The following is a 19,281-nucleotide window of genomic DNA, read 5'->3' as shown; positions in this document are numbered from 1 at the left end:
CGGGGCGCCCAAATGTTTCTGTGAAAGAAGCCCTTGGGAAATGTTTCTGTGAAAGGAAGCCCTGAAGTTTCTGTGAAAGGAAGCGGAAATGTTTCTGTGAAAGGAAGCCGAAATTTTTGTTTCTGTGAAGGCCCAAGCGCCCGAATGTTTCTGTGAAAGGAGGTAAAGGCCCGCATGTTTCTGTGAAAGAAAGCCCGGGATGTTCTGTGAAAGGAAGCCCGGGATGCTCCCTGTTTTGTTGAAAGGCCCGGGATTTTGCTCCTGTGAAAGGAAGCCCGGGAAATGGGTTTTTGCTGAAGGAAGCCCGGGAAATGTTTCTTTGAAAAGGAAGCCCGGAATGTTTCTGGCCCGGGAGAAAAGGCCCGAATGTTTCTGCGAAAGGAAGCGTGGAAATGTTTCTGCCCGAAAAGCGAAAGGCCCCGAATGTTTCTGGGGAAAGGCCCAGAATGTTTTCTGTGAAAAGCAAGCCAGCTGTGATTTTTCTGTGATAGGAAGCCCATAATGTTTTTCTGTGAAAGGAAGCCCGGGAATGTTTCTGTGAATTTTAGGAACCCATGGTATTTCTGTGAAAGAAGCCCGGAAATGTTTCTGTGAAAAGGAGGCCCATAATGTTTCTGTGAAAAGGAAGCCCGGGAATTTCTTTGATTTTTTTTTTTTTTTAGGAAAGCCCGAATTTTCTGGTGAAAAGGAAGCCCGAATGTTTTCTTTGAAAGGAAGCCGGAATGTTTTCTGTGAAAGGAAGCCCGTAAGGGGGGGGGGGGGGTGTTCTGTGAAAGGAAGCTGGAATGTTTCCCTGGGTGAAAGGAAGCCCGGCATGTTTGTTCTTTGTGAAGGAAGGCTGGATTTTTTGTGAAAGGAAGCCCGGAAGTTTTCTGTTTGAAAGGAAGCCGGGATGTTCGTTGAAAAGGAACCCTAGTGTTTTCCCTTGGAAAGGAAGGCTGGAATTTGTTTTGTGAAAGGAAGCCGATTTTCTGTGAAGAAGGAAGCTGAATGTTTCCCTTTGAAGGAACCCGGATGTTTCTGTGAAAGGAAGCCGGGAATGTTCCCTGTGAAAGGAAGGCCGGAAGTTTCTGTTTGAAGGAGTCGGAATGGTTTTTCTGTGAAAGGAAGGCCCACGATGGTTTCGTGAAAGGAAAGCCCGGAATGTTTCTGTGAAAGGAAGCCCGGAATGTTCGTGAAAGGAAGCCCGTGATTTGTTTCTGTGAAAGGAAGGCCGGGATGGTTTTGTGAAGGAAGCCCGGCCATTTTTTGGTTCTGTGAAAGGGAACGAATGGGGGGTTTCTGTGAAAGGAGGCCGGATGTTTCTGGAAAGAAGCCCGGAATTTTTCTTTGAAAGGATGCCCGGGAATGTTCCCTGGGTGAAAGGAAAGCCGGAATGTTTCTTTGAAAGGAAGCCCGATGTTCTTTAAAAGGGAAAACCCGGATGTTTCCCGTGAAAGGAAGGCCGGAATGTTTTCTGATAAAACGAAAGGCCGAATGGTTCGTGGAAAGGAGGCCGGAATGTTTCTGTGAAAGAAGCCCGAAGTTCGTGAAAGGAACCGGATGTTCCCCCTGGTGAAAGGAAGGGCCGGAATGTTTTTTAAGGAAGCCCGGAATGTTTCTTGAAGGAAGCCCCGGGATGTTTCTGGTTAAAGGAAGCCCCGGATTTTCGTGAAAGGAAGGCCCGAATGTTTCTGTGAAAGAAGCCGGGATGTTTCTGCTGAAAGGAAGCCCTAGGCCCGGGAATGTTTCTGTGAAAGGAAGCCCGGGATGTTTCTGTGAAAGGAAGGCCGGGAATGTTTCTGTGAAAGGAATCCGGAATGTTTTCCCTGGGTAAAGGGAGCCCACGATGTTTCTGTGAAAGGAAGGCCCGGAATGTTTTCTGTGAACGGAAGCCCGAATGTTTCTGTGAAAGAACCCGGGAATGTTTCCCTGGTGGAAAGAAGCCCGGATTGTTTCTGTGGAAAGGAAGGGCCGGGCAATGGGTTTCCCTGTGGAAAGTAAGGCCGGAATTTTTGTTTCTGTGAAAGGAAAGGGAAGCCCGAATGTTTTCTGTGAAAGAAGCCCGGAATTTTTCTTTGAAGGTTCCCGGGTAGGTTTCTTTCTGTAAAGAAAGCGAATTTTTCTTTGGAGGAAGCCCGGAATGTTTCTTAAAAGGAAACCCGGGATGTTTCTGTGAAAGGAAGGCCGGAATGTTTCTGTAAAACGAAGGCCGGAATGTTTCTGTGGAAAGGAGGCCGGAATGTTTTCTGTGAAGGAAGCCCGGAATGTTTCTGGGTTTTTTTGAAGGAAGCCCGGATGTTTCTGTGCAAAGGAAGGCCGAATGTTCTTCTGTGAAAGGAAGCCCGGAATGTTTCTTTGAAAGGAAGCCCGGGATGTTTCTGTGAAAGGAAGCCCGGGATGTTTCTGTGAAAGGAAGGCCGGAATGTTTCTGTGAAAGGAAGCCCGGAATGTTTCTGTGAAAGGAAGCCGGAATGTTTTCTGTGAAATAGCACCGGATGTTTTCTGTGAAAGGAAGCCCACTGTTTTCTGTGAAAGGAAGGCCGGAATGTTTCCTGTAATAGGAGCCCGTATTGTTTCTGTGAGGAAGGCCGAAATGTTTCTGTGAAAGGAAGGCCGGAATGTTTCTGTGAAAGGAAGCCCGGGATGTTTCTGTGAAAGGAAGGCCGGAATGTTTCTGTGAAAGGAAGCCTGGGATGTTTCTGTGAAAGGAAGGCCGGAATGTTTCTGTGAAAGGAAGCCCAGTGTGTTTCTTTGAAAGGAAGGCCGGAATGTTTCTGTGAAAGGAAGCCCGGATTGTTTCTGTGTAAGGAAGGCCGAAATGTTTCTGTGAAAGGAAGCCCGGAATGTTTCTGTGAAAGGAAGGCCGGAATGTTTCTGTGAAAGGAAGCCCATAATGTTTCTGTGAAAGGAAGCCCGGGATGGTTTTTTCTGTGAAAAGGGAAGCCCCGGCATTTTTGTTTGTGGAAAGGAAGCCCGGAACTGTTTCTGTGAAAGGAAAAATCCCGGTATGTTTTTTCTGTGAAAGTAAGCCCAGGACTGTTTTCTTTGGAAAGGATGCCCGGGATGTTTCGTGGAAAGGAAGCCCCGGAATGTTTCCTTTGCAAAGGAAGCCCGGCCGTAAACATGTTTCTTTGCAAAACAGGAAAAACCCGGGATGTTTGTTCTGTGAAAAGGGAAGGCCGGAATGTTTCTGTGAAACGAAGGCCGGAATGGTTTGTGTGGAAAGGGGAAGCCCACGGAACTTGTTTCTGTGAAAGGAAAAGCCTGGAATGTTTTCTGTGAAAGGAAGACCTGGAATGATTTTCTGTTGGAAAGGAATCCCGGCCGGATGTTTTCTGTTGAAAAGGGAAGAGCCCAGAAATTTTGGTTTCTGTGAAATGGAAGGCCAGGGAATTTTTCTGTTGAAACCAAAAGGGAAGCCCAGAATGTTTTCTGTGAAAGGAAAGCCCGGCACTTTTGTTCTGTGAAAGGCAAGCCCAGAATGTTTCCATGTGAAAGGAAGGCCGGGAATTTTTCTTTTTTGTTGAAAGGAAATGGCCAGGAATAGTTTCTGTGACAAACGGAATGGCCGGAAATGTTTCTTGTGTAAAGGAAGGCCGGGAATGTTTATTCTGTGAAAGGAAGGCGGCAATGGATTTTTTCTGTGAAAAGGAAGTCGGCCGGAATGTTTCTGTGAAAAGGAAGGCCGGAATGTTTTCTGTGAAAGGAAGGCCGGCGGCAATGTTTCTTTGTGAAAAGAAGCCCTGGATGTTTTCTGTGAAAGGAAGCGCGGAATGGTTTCTGACTTGAAAGGAAAGCCCGGAAGCTGTTTTTCTGGAGGAGTGAAAGGGAAGGCCGGAATGTTTCTGTGAAAGGAAGCCCGGATTGGTTTTTTCTGTGAAATGGGAAGGCCCGAAAATGTTTTCCTCCGTGGAAAGGAAGCCGGAATGTTTTTCTCTGGTAGAAAGGAAGCCCGGGATTTGGTCTGGTGAAAGGAAGCCCGGAATGTTTTCTGTGAAAGGAAAGCCCCGGGATGTTTTTTTGTGAAAGGAAGGCCGGAATGTTTCTGTGAAAGGAAGCCCAGAATGTTTCTGTGAAAGGAAGGCCGGAATGTTTCTGTGAAAGGAAGCCCAGAATGTTTCTGTGAAAGGAAGGCCGGAATGTTTCTGTGAAACAGGAAAGGACCCGGCCGGATTGTTTCTGTGAAAGGAAGGCCGCAAATGTTTCTGGTTGAAAGGAGTGGAAGGCCGGAATGTTTCCTGTTGGAAATGGAAGGCCGGAATGTTTTCTGTGAAGAAAGGAAAGACCGAAATGTTTCCTGTTGCAAGGAAGGAAGTCCGAATTTTGGTTTTTCCTTGAAAGGAAGCCCGAAATGTAGCGTGGTGTTATCAATACCCGAGCATCCAAATTTTCGACAGCTCCTCAATTATATTTTTATCCGTCCATAATGTAAAACGAGTGGAGTTTTCAAAACGAAACTACATATCTGGTTGATATTGGTTGTTAAAGTTATGTATCTAATATTTATATAAACTGTTCGACAATAAAATAGCGGAATAGACTATAGACTACAAGCAAACGAAGGCTTTGTTAATTTTTCTAACCATAATCTCGTTTTTATTAGGAAATATTTTGAATTTTTTCGTGACTTTGTTACAATTATATCTGCAGTTGGTACCCCGAGGCTGAGCTTCAAGAAGTTTATGTAGAAGCATTTAGAAGCTCCCTCACACATTCATTCAATGCGCTTTGAGATCTGATATTAAACAACATTGTAGATGCATCAAACCTCAGATGATATGATACATTACGTCCTCAGTAGAACAGGCGCCTTTGTCTGATGAGAAGTAATTTATGATGGTTTCCATATCCACATATGCTAGTCCTGAAGTAGGTCACAGAATTCATCGAAAGAATTTCGCAGTCCAGTTGACCCTTACTTGGAACAGAAGTTGTTCCTTTAATAAAGAGAAACCTTAAATGGAATGGCGACGTACTTATACATAGAGGTTCCGTATTAATACAACGATGATTTCGTCGTTCTCTGTTACGCCTCTGTACTATGCTATGTCGTTTCTGCCCCTGGACTTTCTTATAGCTTGCTTCAATGGGGCCAAGTCATTGAAAAATCTCTAAGTGTTATAAAAAAAAAAAGAAACTGAAATCGTTAAAATGATTAAGGTAAACGTCATGTGAATAATAATAATAATAATAATAATAATAATAATATAATAATAATAATAATAATAATAATCCAGAATTGATGGAAATATCGTGACCGAGATGTGGAAAAAGAAAAAAAAAGTAATCGAATCTGTAATTTTTTTTCTGGAACGAAGAGGAAAAGTGTTTTTTTATCTTGATGCTTGTGAGTGATGGGAGTGATGGTAGAGAAGAGTGTGGGCTCGACTTAGTAGTGATGTATAACTTTGGATCCCTATCTTGGCCTTGTTGGTTTTCAGTCTGAAAGCCCCATCTTAAATAACTGTTGAAGTTTGTAAAGGTCAGATTCAGAAGATTTTGAGAATAATAATGACATGCGCTTTTATGATGTATCTCGATGCTGAGTTGAGAGTTATTGTAAGTATATGAATTAAGTAATGAAAATATGACCCCATCCTATAATGGTAACTCTCAGTAGTATAATGATGTTAGGAAATTCGTGTCTGTTTGTTGTTAGTATCTTGATATGAAGTGTTTACTTTGAATATCTTAGAATACGGTTTTTATTTATCTCACTTTTAGGTTTCCTTTTTCTTTTTCTAGGCTGCTAGAATTTATTTCCTCTACTTTTCTCCCTCTATCTCCTTATATAACGTATTTTCTTTCACGGTTCGACTGTGGTGATAATTTTGCGGCTTAATTAGTCCTGCTGAATCTCGGTAGTGTGCTTACATTTCCTATCGCAAGAGAAGAAGAAGAAGTAAAGTTCTCTTTTGGGTATTATGATATGAAAGTTGTCTGTCATAAAGACTATGGCGAGTAAAGAATAGTACGTCGCTAAATCAGCATATTTCAGGAATGAAATATAACCTCAAGACTGGAGGTTAGCTTCGTAATTGTATTAAACAACGCCTTCCAAGTCGATAGATGGCAGTGGTGTGAGGTCAAATGCTCCGTATACTTAACTGCAAGGCATCTCTCTCTCTCTCTCTCTCTCTCTCTCTCTCTCTCTCTCTCTCTCTCTCTCTCTCTCTCTTACTGACTTGATTTATGCTCGTAACCTGTGTGGTTTTCCATCTTGCGAACACCAGGTACTCATACATTCAAGGATTTGATCCCGAAGTAATCGATATTGTCAACTATTGATAAGTACAATTGGTTGCATGTTCCACGTCAATTTTGAAAAAATAATTTACTGGCCGTTTACGCAGTTTGCTCCTTAAAATTTCTTATTTTCTGTCTCTTTTGTATGTCATACTTTAATACTTCAGTGTATCTCATGGAATCACCTGTCATATAGAACACATGACAGTTTGACAGGTAAACAAACAAATGAAAAGTTGATAACATTGAGTTGCCAGTTACCCACAAAGTAATCTCTTTTCAGCGCCCAGGGCACCGTTCATTCTCAAGGAGAACATGTTTTTATTGAATTTCAGTTGCTTTAATCCCCCAAAAATGTGACATTTGAATAATTTGTTGTAGTATTTTCGAACATTTTTACTAATTAATTCTCTGTTGTGTATAAATTGATAGAATTCTTTGGTTATTGCTGGTATGATGATAAATGAGAAATCATACTCGCCCGCATTCTTTCGTGATATTCCTCCGCCTCCATGACTAATTTCCTCATTAATTCTAACGCCGCTCTTCATGTCTGTCATAAATATATGTTGGTATTATCTGCAAGGATTGTTACTAATACACAATTCTACACATTTTCAGGAGAAACGGTAAAATTGGAGGATGCATTCCTAAAAGTGTACATTAATCACAGAATTTATGATGGCTTAGAATAATGATTGGACTAGCTGATTGCATGCTTATTTTATTATTATTATGTTATTTTAAAAACTTTTGAATGAAAACGTTCGAAATTATTATGAAAATAGCTCTGTAGAAATTAATTGGAACTACTTTACTCCTTGGGTGTACACCGTCTGTGGCGATGGCCAGTTTGCAAGATGTACGATAATTATCGGTTGACACTCATAAATATATACCAAAAATTGAGATAGTTTTAAAATGTATGGATGGAATATTTATTTATAGGCTGTATAAATTGCTTTGTTGTTTAAAATACTGGTAACTAACGTCTGATATTAGAAAGTAAACGCACATTCCGAGAGTTTCCATGGTGCCGTACGATGTTTTCGCTAGAGCCAGCACTGGCTGTGTTGCCTTTATTCCTCGGGAAAGTGGAAGTGGTAATGGTGAGGGTGAGATATATAGTCAACATGGCGAAGAAAGTGTGAAAAAGTGAGGGCATATTTGATCGTAAATGGACGAATATGGTGAGGGGAAGTGCAATGAAGTGAAGTGCATTAGTTGTAAGAGGGAATAGTACAAAAGAAATCGAAAAGGAAAAATGGGGAACTGCTTTAGCAGTAGTAATCGCAGTGGGAAAAAGGACCCAACTATTACTGACAGTCGGAGTATCGCCTCTCCAAATAATCTGTTTACCGAACAGGTACGTAACGCTATAGCCTTTCTTCAAATGATGAGTTCCTCTTGATTGACAGTCATTAAAGTAACAGAATAATTTGTTGTAAAGCGAATGGTAATTGTTTATGTTCACGTTTCGTTTAGTTGTGTTGAGTGACCCACAGTCCCCGCCCAGGCAGAAAAGTGAATGTAGGCCTACCCTTGTCTGGGCAAGTTGGGCTGGGGCTCACACCCCTGGCCGGGTTAGGCCCCAAAACCAACCATTTTTTGCTTTCTTTTGCATGGGCTTCGAGTGCGTTCTCCGTTTAACATACGGATTATAGGCCCCATAGGTAGATTATGCTGTCAACACTTCTGATCCACGAAAGCTGCCAACAAGAAGCCTACCTAGCTACTGTTCCCTACCTAGGCTATGCTGCTTGCTTTTGTTTACCTAGTAGGTAAACTCAGCTGGGTATGCCTCTGTAGGCTAATTCAGTCATAGGGTAGGCCTGTTGCAGATTTGTGGCAACCTTGGAAGAGGAACCACTCTAGGCAGAATTACAGGAGAATATATTAGGGTAAACAACCGCCTTGAGTCCATCTTACTCAGGCAGATCACCCTTATTCACACGATATTTAATTGTGAAACAAGAATACAATTACATATTTAAGCATACCATTCAAAAGATTGAAGCTTTTTCAACATAATGTGATATATGAAACCGCCATAAGAACTGAAATAAGCATGTGAGGTCTTCGTAAAATATGTTTTCAAGGTAGTTTTTAAATCCAATATGGTGTCTGTCGCATCCGGACCCTTTCGTCTCTAGCAATGATACCACATCCTTCCCAGCCTTACCAGTGCTCATTTGAACATTATATACCTACTATTAATCTATATATAAGGTAAAAAACCGCATGGTACAGGGGTGGGCCATGTACGATCAATGTGTACAACCCCAAAAAAAGTACATCGGAGATGGGCATCAGACGCGACTTGTTGTTGGTGAGAAACGGAGCTAAAGACCTCTACTCCGGTGTCAGGACGCGTTATAATGTACTTTTCTTGGGGTTGTACACATTGATCGTACATGGCCCACCCCTGTACCATGCGGTTTTTTACCCTATGTAACGTGGATTGTTATTGCTCAAGATTGCAGTTGTAATCAGCACAATAAAATAACATTTTGTTGCCTATATTAGTGAAAGTATGAGATGTCTTATTCCCAGGGCCATGGTTTGAACTGAAATTCATTTTTACCTTGTAGTCGGTGGTTTTGTCCTTACTGCCATCACAAATGAAACTCCACAGTGCTTATTTGATTCTAATTGTACGCATCTTGTTCTTAATTCACTCCAGATTCCACTTGAAATATGTTGAGAGAGTGTTGACAGCGAAGCCATGGTGGGAACAATTTTCGTCTTATGTCCGGATGTCCAAAAAGGCCCAGTATACCATTACAAGTATTTATTGCTCAGAAACCATATAACATAGAGTAATGCTGTTTTTTTTTTCTTCTCTTTTTGTAGAAGTGGCTCTGAATGTCAACTTAAATGTAGAACATTCTACAAAAACTGCTTTACTCTTATGTCATGAATTGTTTATGACAAATATTTCGTAGCACTTTTCATTGATTCAAGTCTGTATTATTATTTTGACTGTTTTGGGTACTTATGCCTGAAATAAATATAACCTTTAATTTTTGCATACTAGGAATGGCAAAATTTTATTGTTGCCAATTTAGTGGAGCTTCACACATACGCCAATACATTTACAAACTGTTTCCATTGTTATGACCCTTCACAAAGGTCTAAACATCAATTCAGAAAAACTGAACCACTCATTATCTTTTCAACAGGTGGTCTCTAAGTTAGAGTCACAGAGAGTGAAAGTGAAATAACCTACAGTGTGCGCATATTAATAGTGAGTGATACAAATACCATAAATAAAATCATAAAGTTTATTACAAAATTTGCTTAAGAAAGAAATGATTAACAGAACCTCTAAAAATGCAGTAATAAATGAATGTCAATCACACAGTGAAAACAAAATTAAAACAAATCTCTTACACCATTAAAGATAGCACATAAACCATACATACCAAATAAAAGGGGGTTCTGAAAGAAACAAGAAATGTCGGCCAGATAGAAGCCTAACGATTTACAAATCTAAAGGAAATCCCTTCCTCTAACACACGGTGGCCACCAAAAGACTAAACCTCCACAGAGATCCTAGAGTGAACAGGAACTGCTGAACTATGGGGCATGGCATCAGCAGATAAACGTGACAGGAACTATTCATCCCAGCACGTCAATGTCCGTAGACAAAGGCTACTAGACAGGGACAGCCTTACGAGGTCCAAAGTCAGGCCTGACTCTAACACAGCGGCCTCACGTCCCACAGCATCAATAAAAATGTGATGACTTATACCTGCACTCGGTGGGGTCCCCCAGGCAAATACTGGCCCAAGGCTACAGCAAGAGGAGAAGTCGCAGTGATGTGGACGACTCCAGCTCCAAATAACGAAAATTCTTCCAGAATTACGGAGTTGTACTTGCAGTAGTCCAAAGAAGTCGTATATCACGAAAGGCCAGAAACACACTGCCTTACCAAGGCACAGGGACTTCCAAAGTCACCTCGGAATGATCCAAGGAGACCAAAAACAGGACTCTGAGAATAAACAAGCCAAGGATCAAAAACAGGAAGGGAAATTCAAAATAACGTGGAGGAAGAAAACTTAAATCCCTGAAGGGGATACTAAAGTAAACGAAAAAATAGGGTAAACTAAAGCTAATTACAAACAGAAAAGCATAAAGTTCTAACACCATGAATTCCAGTTGTCCTAGTAATGCAATAATGATAAAATTACTCCAATATGTATATATAATAGTCATAGGTATGCTAATTTCACTTATTTCCACGGTTTTGTGTAAGTCTTATACCTAGTTTGGAGGGTAGATACACACCAATTGGCAACACTGATTAAAAAATAGGAGAGCTCAAACAACACCATTGTTCACAGCAAAACTTGATATTTGAGTCAAGAGTCTATTTACTTTTTCAACAACAAATATTTTCAAATTAATTATCATGAATACGTAATAAATTTACATAATTCATAACCTTACACTGATGTTTCACTATTTATTTCTAAATTATCCAGCATACACTAATTCTTTCCTGCTGAAAAATCACGAGTTTCCTTGGACTCCAGGGCGATCGTCATCATCGTTTAAGATTGTTGTGAAGAAAGTGTCCCTGTGTTTATGGGTACGAGTGGTGTGCAGATTTAGCACAGGAAATGGAAAGTTTATTGACACAAGTGACTCCGCAAACATCGAGATAGTGTCAATATTCTACACATAAGGTGTTTTATGTAAACATATCAAAAGTGTCACGGAGGTGTCATGGAGGTAAGTTTGCACTGCGCATGGCTAGACGTTCATTAACCTCTGTTTAATCTTGAATTGTGACATTATTTTGTACTTTGGGAGAAAACACTTATTTCAAGAGGAAAGTAGAAGTCTCAAGGTGTTCCTTCCACGATGACTCGTGACTTTGTCCTTCTCATGCCGGTGTCAGGATGTGTTGAATTACTTTTTCTTGAAGGTGGGTCAACAAGCGGGCAAGACTGGCCCAGGTTGTCTACTCAGTTGTTTACCCTATGCTTTGTAGGGTCAAACGTTGTTGTGCGACCAGGCAACCACCTGTACGGTAGTGCGACCACTTTCCCATAAAATAACTTTAGCACTTCCAGCAACCTAAGTTAGATGTCAGTCACAAACCAACCTCCGTTGAAGCAACACCTCCAGACCTCCACTTTTCTCTCGAAGTATATAAGTGTTTTCTCCCAAGTAAGAAATTTAGGCTTTAATTTCCAATTAAACAGAAGTTAATGAAAGTCTAGCCATTTGCACTGCTAACTTCCCTCCATGACGCTTTCGAAATTTTTACTTAAAACACCTTACATATAGAAGATTGACGCCATCTCGATGTTTGCAGTCAATTGTGTAAACAAACTTCCTATTTCCTGTGCTAAGTCCGCTAAGACGCTGGTACACTTCCTTCACAACAATCTTAAACGACAAAAGTGTTTATGCTTGCGACCAGGGATACCTGCCAATTGTTTGGTAAGAAGAAGAGTGCGCTAGATAACATTTAAACAATTAGTTAAACACCAGAATAAGGTTATGAATTGCATAAATTTATTACGTATTCATGATAATTCATTTGAAAATATTTGTTGTTGTAAAAGTAACCAGATTCCTGACACAAATTTCAACCGTTTTGCTGTGAACATTAGCTACGATGTTGTTTGCACTTTCCTATTTTTTTTATCACTGTTGTCAGTTGGTTTGTGTACCCTCCAGACTTGGGATAAGACTTGCACAAAACCATGGAAATAAGTGAATTTAACGTACCTTTCTAATATATGTACATAGGTATTAGAGCAATTTTATCATTATTGCATTACTACTATGGCATCTAGAATTCATGGAAACCGTTTGTAAAGTTATCAGAGTATGTGTCAAGTTCTGCTAAATTGGCAATGATGACTTGCCATTCCTAGCACACAAACATTAAGGTTACATTTGTTTCAGCCGTACAATTATTTAAAATGAAAAACAAATTATTTCAGCCATACAATTATTAAAAAATTTAAAATTAGTAATATAGTCTTAAATAAATGAATAGTGCTAGCAAAAAGTACAAATTTTTTGTCATAAACAATTCACTAAACTGTTGCCTGCTTGTGGATTCTGGCTGCCAGATGTACAACAAGGCTGAAAAATTATTCCCACCATGGCTTTGCTGTAAACAAACTAGCATATTTCAAGTGGAATTTGGAGTGAATTAAGAAAGCAACGTGTATAATTACAATCCACTAATCACTGGAGTTTCAGTTGTGATGGCAGTAGGGATAAAACCACTGATTACAAGGTAAAAATGCATTTCAGTTCAAAACATGACCCTGGGAATAAGACATTTCATACTTTCACCAGTATAGGCAACAAAATGTTTTATTGTGCTGATTACAATTGCAATCTTGAGTAATATCAATAAACGTTAAATATATATGCAAATATTGTTCAAATGAGCGTTGGGAAGGGCGTGGTCTGGATTGTAGAACCGAATTGAGCATAACCATCACGCCATATTAGATTTAAAAACTGCATTGAACACATATTTTACAAAGACTTCACATGCCTATTTTACTTTGTATGGCAGTTTCATATACAGTGGTCCCCCTGTATTTGCAGGGGATGCATACCACACACACACACTCAAGAAAAACCCACTAAAAATGTTTATACTTGGTTTTTAATTAGTTATATCGCAAAAAGTGTATTTTATGATGAAATTGATTTAAAAAAAAAAACAGGAATTTCTGTATATTTCTCATAGAAAAATACCGCAAATAGGCAAATTTTCCGCGATTAATGTGGGGAAATGTTCCCGAGAGAAATCCGCGAATGTGAGTCTGCAAATCTGGAGAATGCGATTACGCGGTCTCCACTGTATCTCATTTTGTTGACGAAACTTCAATTTGTTCATGAAACTTACCTGTCAGATATATATATAGCTGTATTCTCCGACGTCCGACAGAATTTCAAAACTCCCGGCACGCGCAGTGGGCGGCCAGGTGGTTAGTACCCATTCCCGCCGCTGGGAGGCGGATATCAGGAATCATTCCCATTTTCTATTCAGATTTTTCTCTGTCGCCGGTCGGTAAACAACTGTTTACAGACCTCCGCCTAGGATTTTGAAACTTCTTGTGCTAACTTGAGTATTCTGATTGACTTTTGGTTTTGATTTGGCTTGTTGGCTTGGCATACGTGATAGTGGATTTGATTTGAATTTGGCTTTGACTTTTCTTTGATTACGATGTCTGGATCTAGCGCTGCTAGCTTCAGGGTGTGTAAGGTGCATGAATGTAAGGTGAGGTTGCCGAAAGCTTCGGTAGACCCTCATTCAGTGTGCTCGAAATGTCGTGGTCATGTATGTATGTTGAATGATAGATGCATCGAGTGTGAGCAATTGACTGAAATTGAATGGAAGGCATATGATTCTTACGTGAAAAAAGCTTGAGCGTGATAGAATCAGGAGGTCTTCCTCTAGGAGTGCTTCTGTGAGTAGAAGTCAAGGTAGAATGTATCTCCATTAAATCCTCCTGTAGATGTAATTCAACCAGATCCTGTTGTATTGCCTCCGAACAATCAGGAGTGTCTGCAGAAGGAAGCGTATTAGTTACGATCATGGAGTCGATTCGCGCCTTGGAATCTAAAGTGATTGCTCTACAGTCAAATGTGAATTGTGATAAAAGTGTTCCGTGCATCTAGTGTAGATGGAAGGGGTGTCAGATCGGTCCCCATAATGCCTCTATGGCCTAGGCCTGCCGGACTCCCAGGCCTTAGGGAGAGGGCAAGCCGAAAGCCGAAGGAGGGTTACGGGATCTAATGACCGGTCTGACGTCCCTTCGGCAGAAACTGAGGACGAATCTCAGGCTGCCGGTGTTCGTGCACGGGCACGAATACTTAAAGAGTGCTTCTCTTCTTCCGAGACTTCCTCTCCTCGCCGAGGTTGGGACGCTCGGAAGACCTCTCAGGGGAGAGCGGCAGGGGCGCAAGTTGTCGCACAAGCGGCCGTCGCCCTTGTCGCCCTCTTAAGAGAGGTTTCAGAGAAGGGGACACGCTTCACGTCCTTCTGATCGTTATGTAGATTCGTCACCTGAAAGATTTTGAAGCTTTTCCGCCACAGAAAAGGAACAAGGCTTCATCAGGGGAGGAGGTCTTTCGAGCGTCCAAGTCGCTCTAAGCTTGTTCCTGAGTTGAAGGAAAGGGCATCCCCTCGCCCATCTTCCTCGCACAGGATGAGTCCTTCTCCTGATCGAGAACTTTCCCCTTCAAGGAAAATGCTTTGGGAAATGCAGAGACAGTTAGCCTCCTTTTTTGAGAGAAAGGAGGCAGAAAACTAGTCATAGAAGGAAGGATAGGTGGCTGCCTGTTAAGAGAACTAGGCAGTCCCCGGCTCCTACTCCGCGTTTTTCGGCCTTTGAGTCTACTCCTAGTAGCCGACGCATTAGAGAACGTGATTACGTTCCTCATGAAAGGGCGTCTAGGAGAGACGAATTTGACAGAGACGTGAGTTGTCGCACAAGCGGCCAGCGTCTTTGTCAAAAGGCCGGAGAAAGCGCCCAAGAATCAAGATCGGAACGTCAAGCTTTGCATGTTGATGATCACGCTCGGCGTCTTAAACAACGAAGCGCTTACCAGACTCGAAAGAGAACGCTTTTCAAGACGCGCGATCGCTCGCCAAGACGCTCCAACTGACGCTGTTTCAGGACGCACGCGTCCTACACATTATGACGGTCAGCAAGACGCTCAAGCTGACGCTGTTCAGGACGCACGGCGTCCTTCACATCATGACGCTCAGCAAGACGCTCTTCAGGACGCACGGCGTTCTTCACATCAGGACGTTCTGCAGGACGTTTCTCAGAACGCACGGCGCCTTGCATATCGGGACGCTTTCCAGGACAATCAACAGTTGAGTCCGAAACGTAAGGATGTTTCTCAGGTTAAAGTGTCGAAGTCATCGCGATCTTTGAAAGGCGCTGATGACCAAGAGAAGGATTCGTCTAGTGATCGCTGCCCTACTGATGATGACGAACCAAATGCGTCAGCGTCGTCAGACTATAAGACGTTGAACGGATTTTACTTAAGAAATTATTCCAGATAATTTTCAAGCGCCAATTCCTTGCTCTCCACCTTCACAATTTGCTTCATCGAAGGCCAGGAAGGCCCCTGGCTTCGTTAAGATGGCCACTTCGCTCTCCGCGAAGAGAGCGTTTAAGAGAGTCCAGGATTGGATGGATTCAAGGAAGGTTAAAGGGAAGACTTCTTTTGCACTTCCTCCATCTAGACTGAAAGGGAGAGCCGGGATCTGGTACGAGACAGGAGAAGAAGCAGGATTGAAGGCACCGTCCTCTTCTCAAGGAGATTTCGCCAATTTGGTGGACGCTCCAAGGAGATCTTATTTGTCATCGGCTAAGGTTTCCTGGACAATGACGGAGACGGATCATCACCTCAAGGGGTTATATAAGACGCTAGAGGTGTTTAACTTTTTAGATTGGTGCCTCGGGGCGCTGGATGTACAATCGAGGAGTCAAGACTCAATTTCGCTAGAAGAGCTTTCGAGTGTACTAGCTTGTATGGATAGAGCAGTAAGGGATGGCTCTGATGAGTTTAGCATCTCATTTTGCTACAGGTCTGCTTAAAAAGAGAGCTCTCTATTGTAGCTTTACGGCGAAAGCAGTTTCTCCCGCTCAGAAAGCAGTTATTATTCGCCCCCTTCTCTACGCATTTATTTCCGCAGTCCCATGATTAAGGATCTGTCGGTAAATTTGCAAGAAAAAGCAACAAGGGACCTCTTGACTCAATCTTCAAGACGACCTACTTCCTCAGGCTTCTACTTCAAACAGCTCCAGCACCCAAGAAGAAATTTAAGCCCTTTCGTGGAGCACCTTCCTCTAGAGGTTCCTCGAGGGGAAGGGGGTCCTTCAGGGGTTTAAGATCTCTTCTACCAAGAAGGGAAAAAATTGACATTTTCTGCCCTTCAGGCACCTGTAGGTGCGAGACTCTTGCCTTATTTGCTCAGGCATGGAGGACGATAGGGGCGGACACCTGGACCCTAGATGTGATCGAGAGAGGATACAAGATCCCTTTCCTCTCTACGCCTCCTTGAGCACGAAGCCGATAGAACCCTGTCGCCCGCATACCAGTCAGAGAAGCAACAGATCTTACTCGACCTTCTAGATCAAATGTTGGAAAAGAAGGCCGTAGAGGAAGTTCTGATGCTGGATTCCCCAGGCTTCTACAACAGGTTATTCCTGGTTCCGAAGCAGTCTGGGGGATGGAGACCTGTCCTAGACGTCAGCGACTGAACATTTTTGTAAAGAAAGAAAAATTCAGGATGGAAACTTCTCAGTCTGTGCTAGGAGCCTTGAGACCAGGGGGATTGGATGGTGTCATTGGACCTTCAAGACGCTTATTTCCACGTCCCGATCCATCCCCAATCAAGGAAGTTCCTGAGGTTCGTCTTAAAAGGGACAGGTCTTCCAGTTCAGGGGCTCTGTGCTTCGGTCTGAGTACGGCGCCGATGGTTTTTACTTTCCTCATGCGGAATGTGGCGAAATGGCTTCACCTATCGAAAATAAGGGTCTCGCTCTACCTGGACGACTGGCTAATCAAGTCGCCTTCGAAGTCAAGGTGCCTGGAGGACCTTCAGACGACATTACAGCTGACGAAGGCCCTGGGCCTTATAGTAAATTACGAAAAGTCCCATCTGATCCCCACGCAGTCCATCGTGTATCTGGGATTCAGATGGATTCAGCGGCTTTTCAAGCTTTTCCATCAAAGGAACGTCAGCAGAGATGCTTAGAGAAAGTGTTAGCCTTCTTAGGGAAAGAAACATGCTCGGCGAAGGAATGGATGAGTCTGCTGGGAACCATTTCTTCGCTGGAGAAGTTTGTTTCCCTGGGGAGGTTGCACCTCAGGCCACTCCAGTTTTTTATGTCAGAAAACTGGAAAGACAAGAATCTAGACTCGACTTTGATTATATCAAAAACGGTCAAGGATCATCTGAAGTGGTGGCAAGATCCGACCAAACTCTCGGAAGGGATGTCCCTCAAGCTTTTGAGCCCCGACTAGTGTTGTTCTCAGACGCCTCCATGGTGGCTGGGGAGCAACACTAGGAAAGGAGGAAGTGTCAGCCTCTGGAGAGGGAACAGAGGTCCTGGCACATAAACTTAAAAGAATTGGAGGCTATTCGGTTGGCTCTTCAGTTCTTCGATTGGTGAGCCGAGTTGTCCAGATCAACTCGGACAACACTACAGCTCTCGCTTACATAAAAAAGCAGGGGGGGACACACTCTCGGTCACTGTTCGTGATAGCGAGAGACATCCTTCTATGGGCGAAGGCTCGAAACATAGTGATCCTGACAAGGTTCATTTCAGGAATTCAAAATGTTCGAGCGGATCTTTTAAGCCGTCGACATCAGATGCTTCCCACAGAATGGACCCTACATCTAGAAGTTTGTCAAGAGCTATGGAAGTTGTGGGGACGGCCGCTAGTCGACCTCTTCGCAAACCTCGAAAACGAAGAGGCTTCCGATTTATTGCTCTCCAGTTCTCGACCCGGAAGCAATAGCGGTAGATGCCATCCTATGGGACTGGACGGGGATGGATGTGTACGCCTTTTTCCCCCGTTCAGCTCTTAGGAGAGGTAACAAGGAAGTTTGCGGCGTCGCCAGGAGCGAGAATAACTCTGATCGCCCCCTTTTGGCCCTCAAGCGATTGGTTCACGGAGGTCATGTCTCTTCTGGTAGACTTCCCGAGAACCCTGCCAGAGAGAGTCGATCTTCTCAAACAGCCCCACTTCGAGAGGTACCACGGAAACCTCTCCACTCTGAGTCTGACTGCGTTCAGACTATCAAGAAGTTGGCCAGAGCGAGAGGTTTTTCAAGATCAGTGGGCAGAGGCTATTGCCCAATGCGAGAAGAGCTTCCTCTCGAGCAGTTTATCAGTCGAAGTGGACTGTCTTCAGGAGATGGTGTAGGAAGAAAGGTATTTCCTCCTCCACGACCTCTGTGAACCAAATCGCGGTGATTTTCTCCTGCATTTGAGAAATGTGGACAAATTAGCAGTGCCCACAATAAAAGGATATAAGAGCATTGCTGTCAGCTGTCTTCCGCCACAGAGGATTAGATCTGACAAATGATAAAGATCTTCCACGATCTTTTGAGATCGTTTGAGACAACCAAAGTACTAACAACCAAAGGTTCCATCATGGAACCTTGATGTAGTTCTAAGATTCTTGATGTCGGCTCCCTTTGAACCTATGCATGCTGCCTCATTGAGAGACACTACTAGAAAGGCAATTTTCTAACTGCTCTTGCTACGGCAAAGAGAGTTAGTGAAATTCAAGCAATTAGTAAAGATGTGGGTTTCAGAGGACACAGTGCAGTGTGCTCCTTGGATCCTAATTTCTTAGCGAAGAATGAGAACCCATCTAACCCCTGGCCAAAACCTTTGAAAATCAAGGGGTTTGTGGGGTTAACAGAGTTCATCGGACAAGAGCCAGAGAGAGTCCTGTGCCCTGTCAGGGCTCTCAAATTTTACATGCAAAAGACCAAGATTGTCGGGGTCCTTCAGAGAACTTATGGTGTTCTGTTAAGAGACCCGACTTTCCTAAGTCGAAGAATGCACTGGCATTCTTTTTGCGAAACACCATCACGGAGGCCATGCGTCCTGCTCGGATGGTGATATGAAGCTTTTGAAAAATAAAAGCCCATGAAGTGAGAGCGGTTGCGACTTCAATGGCATTTCGAAAGAATATGGCACTTAATGATATCATTAGCGCTACTTTTTGGCGAAGCAACTCTGTGTTTGCTTCACATTACCTGCGGGATGTGAAGACAGCATATGAGAACTGCGAGTCGCTTGGACCATACATATCCGCAGAAATGGTGTTGGGGGCAGGGAGCAGCACAAATACTACCCTATAGAAAAGGGGTAGGTGTGCTTTTTAATTTTGGTGTTGGTTTATGGTTGAAGGGTTGGTTGCTTGAGGCGCCTTCCCTTTCTTTAGCCTAGAAGTTATGGGACTAACTTCGATAGGTTAGGTCAGGTGGTGGTTTTTTAGCTTCGTTGCCCTCAACAGTAATTGGTCAAA

The 19,281-nt window shown here is 42.8% G+C and overlaps 1 protein-coding gene across 1 annotated transcript in view; it reads left to right on the top strand.

The window, feature by feature from the left end:
• Window positions 1-7,298: 7,298 nt before the first annotated feature.
• Window positions 7,299-19,281, top strand: part of LOC135219668 (tyrosine-protein kinase Src42A-like) — a 225,595-nt gene continuing 213,612 nt past the window's right edge. The window contains exon 1 of the mRNA XM_064256617.1: window positions 7,299-7,594. Coding sequence (XP_064112687.1) covers window positions 7,493-7,594 — 102 coding nt within the window. The 5' untranslated portion in view covers window positions 7,299-7,492. The remainder of the gene's footprint in view (window positions 7,595-19,281) is intronic.

This window comes from Macrobrachium nipponense, chromosome 1 (genome assembly GCF_015104395.2).
Source record: "Macrobrachium nipponense isolate FS-2020 chromosome 1, ASM1510439v2, whole genome shotgun sequence".
NCBI classification, from domain to species: Eukaryota; Metazoa; Arthropoda; class Malacostraca; order Decapoda; family Palaemonidae; genus Macrobrachium; species Macrobrachium nipponense.
This window is presented reverse-complemented; position numbering and strand designations above follow the sequence as displayed.